This window comes from Puma concolor, chromosome E4 (assembly GCF_028749965.1).
Source record: "Puma concolor isolate L17-30 chromosome E4, mPumCon1.1.hap2, whole genome shotgun sequence".
NCBI lineage: Eukaryota > Metazoa > Chordata > Mammalia > Carnivora > Felidae > Puma > Puma concolor.
Window position 1 is genome coordinate 21,860,108 of NC_141683.1, and position 12,092 is coordinate 21,872,199.

General features: G+C 36.5%; 1 protein-coding gene across 1 annotated transcript in view; it reads left to right on the forward strand.

The window, feature by feature from the left end:
• Window positions 1–12,092, forward strand: part of CDC73 (cell division cycle 73) — a 137,835-nt gene that overhangs the window by 91,853 nt on the left and 33,890 nt on the right. The window contains exons 12-13 of the mRNA XM_025927830.2: window positions 7,359–7,394; window positions 7,690–7,777. Coding sequence (XP_025783615.1) covers window positions 7,359–7,394; window positions 7,690–7,777 — 124 coding nt within the window. The remainder of the gene's footprint in view (window positions 1–7,358; window positions 7,395–7,689; window positions 7,778–12,092) is intronic.

Sequence of the window (12,092 nt, forward strand, 5' to 3'; positions counted from 1 at the left end):
ATAGTACATTTACAAGCTAACCCTAAAATTATGTAGGTTATATATACTAAATATTTCTGGAAACACTTTAGAAGTATGGTGTGAAGATTATATGTGGCTCATGATGGAATAATTTTGTAGGATGTCTCACTGTGTCCTGGATCTGTACATTTGGATCTTGACACAACTAATATTTGCTTTTTTTTTTTTTTTTTTTTTTAAATGACAGTGAGTTTGTTTGAAATCTTTCTCATTCCTGTTTTTGAGAAGGAGTAGGGAAGAAGAATGTTCCATTAGTCACGTGTTGAATTTGGAGAACATTGGATAAATTTATTTCAGATGACAGGACTGTCAGACTGTTTTTAAGTTGAGAGGACCATAGAGGTGCCTGGGTGGCTCAGTTGGTTAAGCATCAGACATTGGCTCAGGTCATGATCTCACAGTTCATGGGTTCAAGCCCCACATTGGGCTGTGTGCTGACAGCTCTGAGCCTGGAGCCTGTTTTGGATTCTGGGTCTCCCTCTTTCTCTGCCCCTCCCCTGCTCATGTGTGTCTGCTCTCTCTCTTTCTCTCTCTCAAAAATAAACAAACAATAAAAAACTAATAGTAAGTAGAGAACCTTACCAAAAGCCATTATAAGAGTATAAGGAAGCGGGGTAACTGGGTGGCTCAGTCAGTTAAGTGTCCGACTTTGGCTCAGGTCATGATCTAGCGGTTGATGGGTTTGAGCCCTGCATCAGTCTACGTATTGACAGCTCGGAGCCTGGAGCCTGCTTCGGATTCTGCGTCTCCCTCTCTGCCCCTTTCCTGCTTGCACTCTTTCTCTCTCTCAAAAATGAATAAACATTAAACAAAAAATTTAAAGAGTATAAGGAAGAGCAATTAAATTCAATAAATATTAGTCGAATGCCTTCCATGTACTCAGTGCCAGAAATCAGGAAAAGCTAAGAAGGATCTCTCTTTAGGAAGGAAGAAAGTGAAGGAACTGAGTTGGGCCCAAAAAATATAACATCTGAAGTAGAAAGATATTGTAGGTAGTTGAATGATTGATACAGAATTGTTTTTCTTTGGAAAGGAGGGATGGGAGGTTATAGTTGGTCATTCTAAAGAAGATTGCCTTAGAAATTCAGAAAGAGTTTAAGAGAGTAAATACCACCACCTAAGTGAGGATTTTAACCCAGTTTTGTGTTGTGTAATGTAAAATTGTCTCTCATTTCTCTAAAGCATTGTCTCAAAATCATTTGGCAGACAAAGGAAAGGGGTAGGGAGAGGCACTAATACCTAAATCAGGGTGTTCAAATATATCATGTGATAAAATGAAGTTAAGGGAGCTGGATTCTACCAGCCAGTTTTGTGACCTTGGGGAAGATCATATGTAAATAAAGGAGCTCTGAGTCTTTTCAACTCTTAATATTCTAACATTCTTTTTCAGTTGTTCTACCGAGGTGCACTGGCAATTAAACTGATTGAACTTAATGTGAACTAATGTCTCATAACAGATATTCTGCTGCTCATCCATGTGAGGTCTTCTCTTACTGCTTGACTCCCATAGGTTCTCAGTCCTTACACACCATTTTATTTTTATTTATTTTATTTTATTTTATTTTTGAAAAGTTTATTTTTTTAAATTTATTTATTTATTTTATTAATGTTTATTTTTTGAGAGAGAGACAGAGTGCTAGTGGGGGAGGGTCAGAGAGATAGGGGGACACAGAATCCGAAGCAGGCTCCAGGCTCTGAGCTGTCAGCACAGAGCCTGACATGGGGCATGAATCCTCAAACCATGAGACCATGACCTGAGCTGAGTCAGCCGCCCAACCTACTAAGCTACCCAGGCGCCTCTATATTTGAAAAAATTTTAAATTTATTTATTTATTTTGAGAGAGAGAGAGAGTACGCGTGAGTGAGGAAGGAGCAGAGAGAGAGAGAGTGAGAGTGTGTATGAGTAAGCAGGGGAGGGGCAGAGAGGGAGAGGGAGAGAGAGAGAAAATCCCAAGCAGGCTCTGTGCTGTCAATGCAGAGCCTGATGTGGGGCTCAAACTCATAAATGGTGAGATCATGACCTCAGCCGAAATCAAAGCGTCCGAAATTTAACAGACTGAGCTACCCAGGCACCCGCCTGTACACCATTTTAAAAGCAAAAATTGGGGTACCTGGTTGGTTTAGTCAGTTAAGCATCAGACTCTTGATTTTGGCTCAGGTCATGATCACACAGTTGTTAGACTGAGCCCCATGTTGGGCTCCACACTGGGTGGGCTCCATGCTGGGAATGGAGCCTGCTTAAGACTCACACACACTCTCTCTCTCTCTCTCTCTCTCTCTCTCTCGGTAGCTTAGTCAGTTGAGTGTCCAACTTTTGGTTTGGTATGGAGTCATTGTCCCAGGGTTGTGGGATTGAGCACCGCGTTGGGCTCCTCGCTGAGTGTGGAGCCTGCTTGAGATTATCTCTCTCTCCCTCTACCCCTCTCCACTGCATGCGCGCGCGCTCTCTCTCAAAAAAAAAAAAAATATATATATATATATATTCTCTCCCTCTCCTTATGCTCTTCCCCGTCCTCTCTCTCAAAAAATAAAGTAAATAAAAATAAAAGAAAAAAATTTTTATAAGTTTTTAGCATCAATAAAACCTGGTCTGAGTGGATGCTAAGCAGTTTGTCGTGTTTGTCTAGATTAGTGAATTTTTCTTCTGCTGTAGAAATGTTTATTGTGTTTGCTTATGGAATGCTGCCTAATTTTTTTTACTAAAGAATTTTTTAAGTTTGTTTTGAGAGAGAGAGAGACAGAGACAGAAAGAGAGAGAGAGAGAGAAAGCACGAGTAGGGGAGGAGCAGAGAGGGAGGGAGAGCGAGAATCCCAAGCAGGTTCCACACTGTCAGCTCAGAACCTGACTTGGGGCTTGAGGTTAGGAGCTCTGAGATCATGACCTAGCCAAAATTGAGAGATGTTTAACCAACTGAGCCACCCAGGTGCTCTGATGCTACCCAATTTTGAAGGGATATTGTGTCATATATGACATGTTCATTATGTTATCTTTTTAAAATTGAAAAAATAAGAATGCTCAAAACATATCTGACAGTGTAGTAGGCTATAGACAGCAATTATGCAGTTATAATAACTGTTACTTGTAGGTAGAATTTGAATCATTTATTTTTTCCCTCTCCAGTGTGGTAGCTCAAGTATAGAATTCCATTGTTGATTATTGTTTCCTTTTTATTATTCTTTCACCATGTATTTATTGGGCACTAATTGTGCCAGGCAAGTCCCTGGGTAAATTTAATATTCAAAAGTGTCTAAAGTTATTCCCAACTTCTAAACATTTCTTTAGAGAACATAACTAACAAAAAGTACATGTTTTTCAGTGGATTAGAGAGGAGAAGCCTTTGATGAGCCATAGTTCTGTACCTGACTGTCATTTTCTTTTTAACTATCTTTTTTTAATGCTTATTTATTTTTGAGAGAGTGACTTTGACTTTGAGAGAGCGCAAGAGCACAAATGGGTGAGGGGTGGAGAGAGAGGGGAACAGAGGATCCGAAGCGGGCTCTGAGCTGACAGCAGAGAGCTGATGTGGGCCTCAAACTCACAAACCATGAGACTGTGACCTGAGCCAAAGTCAGACACTTAACTGAACGAGCCACCCAGATGCCCCTGTCATTTTCTTTTTAGATTAAATCTTTTGCACATATCCCTGCTTCCTGCCTCTTTCTAATGCATTTACATTGCATACTTCACTTCTCCAGCTTTAATTTTCTACTTTTATTTCATAGATTTCCTGAAATGGATAGGTGGCCTGTAGCTCTGGTTTATCTTCTTACATGTGATTTTGGGAGAGAGAATTAGCCTCTCGTGTAATTTCAACAGATTGTGCTGATCGTACTATCTCATTCCATAGTTTTAATCTGTGTGCCGATGATTTTCAAATTTGTATTCCCAATTGAGACATCTCTTCTTACCTTTGGTATCTTATACAAACTGTCTCTTTAATATTTGGATATGCCATAGGCATCTTAAAACTGGTGTAAAATCTCTGTTCTCGGATATCTTCTTCATGAATACGTGGTACCACCATCATCTATGTTTCTTAAGCAAAAAATTCAGGAGTTATTCTTCATCCTTCACTCTTCACATTTGCTTATTGCTCTTATCTAATATGTCACTGACTTCTGTCAAATTTACTTTTTCTGTGTTTCAAATTTGTCTCTTTATCTTCTCCCACAACTCATTTGTTTACATGAATTACATTTCTCTATACCAGTACATCATGAAGTCCATGACCTATTTCTGGTTCCCAACAAGATACATATAGAAATTGGTAGTATGATACTGTCACAACATCCACGTGCATGATCATTTTCTAGCAATTCATTGTTACTGCATTTTATTCACTTGACCTTGGATTGGAAATTAAAAAAGCAAACAAAAAAAACCCCTTACCATTACACTTAATTTGAGTAGCACCTTTGTGGACTGTTGTTACGAGTCCTGACTGAGCTTTCTGCTTTCATGTGTGTCCCCTTTTGATCTCTTACCTAAATCTATTGTTTTTCTTTTACAGAAGATGTGACATGAAAATCAAACTATGTCACATGTTGCCTTAAAAGTTACAGAGTTCTTCAGTGGCACTTGAATACAAACCTAACATTACCTAGAGGCCTTATATAAATTGGTTCCTGCGTGTATTTTTAACCTCATCTCCCGCCACTCTTTCTTTTGTCCCTGTAGTGTGCACATGTGCAGTTCCCTATGCACAGCAGTTTCTTCCTGTCTTCGGCATTTGCTCACATTCCTACCTCTTCTCTGGACCATTCGGACACTTGTTCTTTGCAAGTTGGCTCCTTTTCATTCTTGAAATCTTAGTTTAAATGCCACTTCCTTTGAGAGGCTTTCTGTAAGCATTCTAGCCAAAGGATACTTTTCTGTCAGGATATGTTCCTTTTGCTCTTTAATATCACATGTTCAAATTTGTTTATGTGTGTTTGTGTGCTTGCTTGTTCATGCTCTGGCTCCCCTACTTCACTGGAGAGTCTTTGAGGGCAGGGATTATTTCTGTTTTATTTATAGTAATAAGAGTGCCTTGTACATAAGGCTCTGAATATTTAAGTGAAGACTGTAATTATATTTGAAATCAAACATAACAATAATAATTACTTACTCTCAGCTCGTACATTTTCAGTCATGGCATTTGCTAAAGTGCAGTGGTAGTGTTAGTGGTACCAGGAGCAGTAGCATTAAGCATTTAGCTGTAGCCGCAGGGTTCACTAAATATTGAATATGCATGCGCCAAGACCTGATTAAGGAGTTAAGGTGCATTGTTGTCTTTAAGATTCTCACAGCAGTTTCAGGATATAGAGACTATTATTACTGTTTTATAGTTGAGGACAACCGAGACTGAGCAGTCTCTCAATTCGACTTGCTAGGGTAATTTGCCTAGGAAGTGGCAAAATGGGGATAGGAATTGAGATCATCTGAGTACAGATTCTTGCTCTTAATCACTTTGTCATATGGACTGGTGTTATTCTACACTTTCCTCCCCCTCTCACTTTGAATTATGTCTATCATAGGGGTACCTGGGTGGCTCAGTCAGTTAAGTGTCTTGACATCCAGTCAGGTCATGATCTCACCTTTGGTGAGTTTGAGCCCTGCATCGGGCTCCGTGGCTGGCAGTATTGAGTCTGCTTGGGATTATTGCTCACTCCTCTCTCCCGCCCCTCTCCTGCTTGTGCTTTCTCTCTCTCTCTCTCTCTCTCTCTCTCTCTCTCTCTCTCTCTCTTTCAAAAAATAAAAATCAAGTTTGTCACAGTGTCTGTACCTTGGTCCTTACTTTACTAGGGAACCTATTTATATTTTTTTTGTAGCTTTTTTTTAATCAAATCTTTAGACTTTATTTTTAATATGTAAGCTTTTATATTTTGTCTTTTTCTTACATCACATCTTCTCAGCCTTGATTTCAGTGAATTTTTTCCTAAATTCAGGAGTCCATCGTGAGCTTCTTTACCAAACCAGTGTTGTTTCAAAGATTTCTTTTTTGTTGTTCCCCCTTAGTCATTCTCCTAGCAACTCTTGTCTCCTGTTTATCCATGTATTCTATCCATCCTGTCATGGCTTTATTCCTCTAACAAATACCAGATATTTACTGAGACTGTATTATATTCCAAATGATGCTGTCTAGCTAATCAAGTGTATCTGTGAATCCTAGTTCTAAAAATGATTTAAGAAAGTTTTAGGGTTTTTTTTCTCAGCAAGAAGAGATGAGGACACTATAATAAATATGTATGTGTGTGGACTTCTATTTATATATATCTTTCTCTGCTTTATGTGACTGGAAGAATCCTACTGCTGGACTCCATAGAAGTTTACCACAATAAATAGCTATTACAAAGTATTAAATTAAAATGTAGAATTTTACTGCTTTTAAAATAGAACATATTCCAAAAATGCATGTATCCCTTTAAAAATGGTAATCTGTTTTTAACAACTGATGTTGAGTTAGAATTTTAAATCTCCTAAATATTTATTTTTATGATTTTAAAAAATGGAATTTCTAACACAGTACATGACACATAGAAAGCAGTCAGTATGTTTTTTATTATATATGTAAATACTGAAAATTGAATGTACAGCATTTTCAAATTCTAAAATATATTAATCTTGAACCAGTCTGATACTACTCTTATTATACCAACAAATGTTTCTGTGCATTATAAAGTCTATTACATATACAAATAATGAGAAGATGAATATTTGTGTTTTTATAACACATTCACAATTATTAATAAATATAGGCAGTTCAAAATAATATAGGCCTTCACATGACTCATTGCCTATAATGTTTTCTTCTAATAAACAAAAAACAAATGTAACAAAAATGTAAGAAATATTTTAGTTCCCATTAATACCTTTTTCCTCCCAAATGTTCCCATTAATACCTTTTTCCTCCCAAATGTTTAAGCACATTTTCCCCTCCCAGTCCTTCCCACAGTGTTTCGTGTTCTTGTAATATTCTGTTTTTGCATTTATTACATTGGTTATCAGTTAATTAAACTTTTTGCTTCCTTTGCTAGACTTTAAAATCCATTAATGTAGATACTCAGTGTCCAGCAATGTAGTATATCCACTTTCATTGTTACTACAGAATGTTGAGTATTGGTAGGACATTTTAATGTTTTTGTGAAACAGAAGTAAATTATTTGAGAAGATTGAGGTTATTTGAGAAGATTCAGTATATTTTAAAATTTTATAACTGGTCATATGTAAATACAAATAAGTTTTAGGCCATATCTGTATTTTTATTTTTTACTTTATTTACTTATTTTATTTGTATTTGTATTTTGAAAATAAAAATGCGATGTTTCTAACACTCAGTTTTTTCCCCTCTTAACAGTTTCTCAAGCAAGACCTCCCCCAAATCAGAAGAAAGGTGAGGTTGTGCCTATTGATTCTAAATTTATTTTAAAAAGTAAAAGTAAATAAGCTAGATTACAAAATGAAAGCTGAGACTCTGAAGTTACACCAAATGTTTGTGCTTGGTAGTCAGTGCTCAGGTCATACTCATTACCAAATATTTTGAATATTACTGCTGACTTAAAATATTTTTTTAGGTCAAAGGAACTAAGATTATAAATTTACAAACTTTAAAGTTTTAATTGGGCAAGTCTATGTCTTTTAATGATAATAACAGCATATTTGGTACCTTTAAAATTTTGTCTTTACAGGATCTCGAACACCCATTATCATAATTCCTGCAGCTACCACCTCTTTAATAACCATGCTTAATGCAAAGGACCTTCTACAGGACCTGAAGTAAGTAATTTGTTAGGATATGGAGATAATGTTGAGAATTAGTAGTTAAGAATTTGGTATTCCTTATTTGGAGAAAACAATTTCAGTGTCTGTACTATCGACTTTGCAGATAGTCTGAAATATTATTTTCAAAACAAAGTACAGTTGACTCTTGAACAATCCAGGGGTTTGAGGTGCCGACCCCTGCGCAGTTGAAAATTTATGTACTACTTTTGACTCCTGCAAAAACTTAACTACTAGTAGCCTAATGTTGACTGGATGCCTTACTGATAAAATAATTAATATATAACATAACAGTCAGATAGCAAGTATTTTGTATTTTATATGTGTTATGTACTCTATCCTTATAATAACATAAGCTAGAGAAAAAATTTCATTAGAAGAATCACAAGGAGGAGAAAATACATATATAGTACTGTATTGTATTTATATATAAAAAAAATCCATGGATAAGTGGACCCATGCAGTTTAAACCAATGTGGTTCAAAGATCTGCTGTATATTCTTTTCACTCTGGATCCTTTAGGGAAAATTACAGAAATTTTTGGCTAAAGTTCTTAATAAAAAGGGTACTATTATAGTAAATTTTAATATGAATTATTTTCTTTTGACTTTTACCTGAAGAGCTTGAGGAAGTTCCAAAACAAATTCGGTTTCTCTCCCTCTGCCCTTCTCCCAAGTTCTAGTTGAATGGGAAAAGTGATACCAACTTCTGTATATATTAGGTATATACCTTGTGAGGTGGATGGAGGTTGGGAACGTAGTTTTTTAACCCAGACCTTGGGAAAAGTTAGTTGAATGAAGCTCATATCTTATGTTAAAATTTCCAGATACTTAGCTTTCTGAGAAAAAATTTTTAAAGTATTATTGACCTTTATTAGTTCCAGGTGAATAGGGTAAAGATTTAATATTTGTATATATTGCAAAATGATCACCACAGAAATCTAGTTAACATCCATCACCGTACATAGTTACAAAATTTTTTTTGTTTTTTTTAACTTTGATAAAATAATTTTATTTATTTATTTTTAATTTTAAATCCAAGTTAGTTAACATATAGTGTAATAATGGTTTCAGGAGTACAATTTAGTGATTCATCACTTACATACAACACTCAGTGCTCATCCCAGCAAGTGTCCTCCTTAATGCCTCTCACCCCATAGTCCTTCTTCCCACCCAACACCCCACCAGCACCCTTCAGTTTGGTCTATGTATCTAAGAGTCTCTTATGGTTTGTCTCCCTCTCTGTTTTTATATTATTTTTGCTTCCCTTCCCTTATATTCATCTCTTTTGTATCTTAAATTGCACATATGAGTGAAAACATATTTGTCTTTCTCTTTTTTAGTTTGCTTAGCCTAATGCACTCTAGTTCCATCCACATTGTTGTGAATGGCAAGATTTCATTCTTTTGGATTGCTGAGTAATATTCCATTGTGTATATATATATAGCACATATACCACATCTTCTTTATCCATTCGTCAGTCAGTGGACATTTGGGCTCTTTCCATATGTTTGCTATTGTTGATAGTGCGGCTGTAAACATTGGGGTACATGTGCCCCTTTGGATCAGCACTCTTGTATCCTTGGTAAATACCTAGTAGTGTAATTGCTGGGTCGTAGGGTAGTTCTATTTTTAGAAACTCCATACTGTTTTCCAGAGTGGCTGCACCAGTTTGCATTCTCACCAGCAGTGCAAAACGGTTCCCGTTTCTCTGCATCGTTGCCAACATCTAATGTTGCCTGAATTGTTCATTTTAGCCATTCTGACAGGTGTAAGGTGGCATTTCATTGTGGTTTTGATCTCTCTTTCCCTGATGATGAGTGATGTTGAGCATTTTTTTATGTGCCTGTCAGCCATCTGGATGTCTTTGTTGGAAAAGTATTCGTGTCTTTTACACACATCTTCACTGGATTATTTGTTTTTTGGGTATTGAGTTTGGTAAGTTCTTCATAGATTTTGGATACTAACCCTTTATCTGATATGTCATTTGCAAATACCTTCTCCCATTCCATCAGTTGCCTTTTAGTTTTGCTGATTGTTTCCATCTTTGTGCAGAGGTTTTTTTATCTTGATGAGCTCTCAATAGGTCATTTTTGCTTTTGTTTCCCTTGCCTCTGGAGACGTGTCAAGTAAGAAGTGGCTAAGGTCAAAGAGGCTGCTGCCTGTTTTCTCCTCTAGGATTTTGATGGCTCCCTGTCTTAGGTTTAGGTCTTTCATCCATTTTTAGTTTATTTTTGTATATGGTGTAAGCAGGTGCTCCAGGTTCATTCTTCTGCATGTCACTGTCCAGTTTTCCCAGCACCATTTGCTGATGTCTTTTTTCCACTGGATATTCTTTCCTGCTTTGTCAGAGATTGGTTGGCCATACTTTCGTGGGTTCATCTCTGGGTTCTCTATTCAGTTCCAGTGATCTGTGTGTCTGTTCTTGTGCCAATACCATACTGTCTTGATGATTACAGCTTTGTAATACAGCTTGAAGTCTGGAATTGTGATCCCTCCAGCTATGTGGTTTTGTTTCTTAGGATTGCTTTGGCTATTTGGGGTCTTTTCTGGTTCCATACAAATTTTAGGATTGTTTGTTCTAGCTCTGTGAAGAATGCTGATGTTATTATTTTGTTAGGGATTGCATTGAATATATAGATTACTTTGGGTACTGTCGACATTTGAACAATATTCTTCCAGTCCATAAGCATGTAATGTTTTTCCAATTCTTTGTGTCTTCTTCAATTTCTTTCATAAGCTTTCTATAGTTTTCAGTGTATAGATTGTTCACCTCTTTGGTTAAGTTTATTTATTCCTAGGTATTTTATGGGTTTTGGTGCAATTGTAAATGGGGTTCATTCCTTAATTTCTCTGTTGCTTCATTATTGATGTATAGAAATGCAGCCGCTTTGTTCATTGATTTTATATCCTGCGACTTTGCTGAATTTCATGTATTATCAGTTCTTTAGTGGAGATTAGCAGTTTTTAAAGTGGAGTCTTTTGGTTTTTCCACATAGAGTATCATATTGTCTGCAAAGAATGAAAGTTTGACTTTCTTCTTGCCAATTTGGATGCCTTTTATTTCTATGTGTTGTCTGATTGCTGAGGCTAGGACTTCTGACACTATATTGAATAACAGTAGTGAGAGTGGACATCCTTGTCGTTTTCCTGACTATAGAGGGATAGCTCTTTTTTTCCCACTGAGGATGATGTTAGCAGTGGGTCTTTCATATATGGCCTTTATGATCTTGAGGTGTGATCCTTCTAACTCTCCTTTCTTGAGGGTTTTTATCAAGAAAGGATGCTATATGTTGTCAAATGCGTTTTCTGCATCTATTGAGAGAATCATGTGGTTCTTATCTTTTCTTTATTAATGTGATGTATCACATTGATTGATTTGCAGATACTCAACCAGCCTTGCATCTCAGGAATAAATCCCACTTGATTATGTCGAATAATTCTTTTAATGTATTGTTGGATCCGGTTTGCTAGGATCTTGTTGAGAATTTTTACATCCGTGTTCATCAGGGAAATTGATCTGTACTTCTCCATTTTAGTGGGGTCTTTGGTTTTGGAATCAAAACCTTGTAGAATGAGTTTGGAAGTTTTCCTTCCATTTCTATTTTTTTGGAACAGCTTCAAAAGAATGGATGTTAACTCTTCTTTAAATGTTTGGTAGAATTTCCCTGGAAAGCCATCTGGCCCTGGAATCTTGTCTATTGGGAGATTTTTGATTACTGATTCAATTTCTTTATTGGTTATGGGTCTGTTCAAATTTTTTATTTCTTCCTGTTTCAGTTTTGGTAGTTTATATGTTTCTAGGAATTTGTCCATTTCTTGCAGATTGCCCAATTTGTTGGCATATAATTGCTCATAATATTCTCTTACGATTGTATTTCTGCGGTGTTTGTGATCTCTCCTCTTTCATTTGTGATTTTATTTGGGCCCTTTTTTTCCCTTTTTGATCAGTCTGGCTAGGGGGTTATCAATTTTGTTCATTCTTTGAAAGAACCAGCTCCTGGTTTCATTGATCTGTTCTACTGTTTTTTTGATTTCAGTATCATTGATTTCTGCTCTGATCTTTATTATTTAACAGCTTCTGCTGATTTGGGGCTTTATTTGCTGTTCTCTTTGTAGCTCTTTTAGGTGTAAGGTTAGGTTGTGTATTTGAGACCTTTCTTTCTTCTTTAGGAAGGTGTGGATTGCTATATACTTCCCTGTTACAACTGCCTTTGCTGCATCCCAGAGGTTTTGGGCTGTTGTGTTTTCATCTTCATTTGCTTCTGTGTACTTTTTAATTTCCTCTTTAATTTCTTGGTTAACCCATTTAT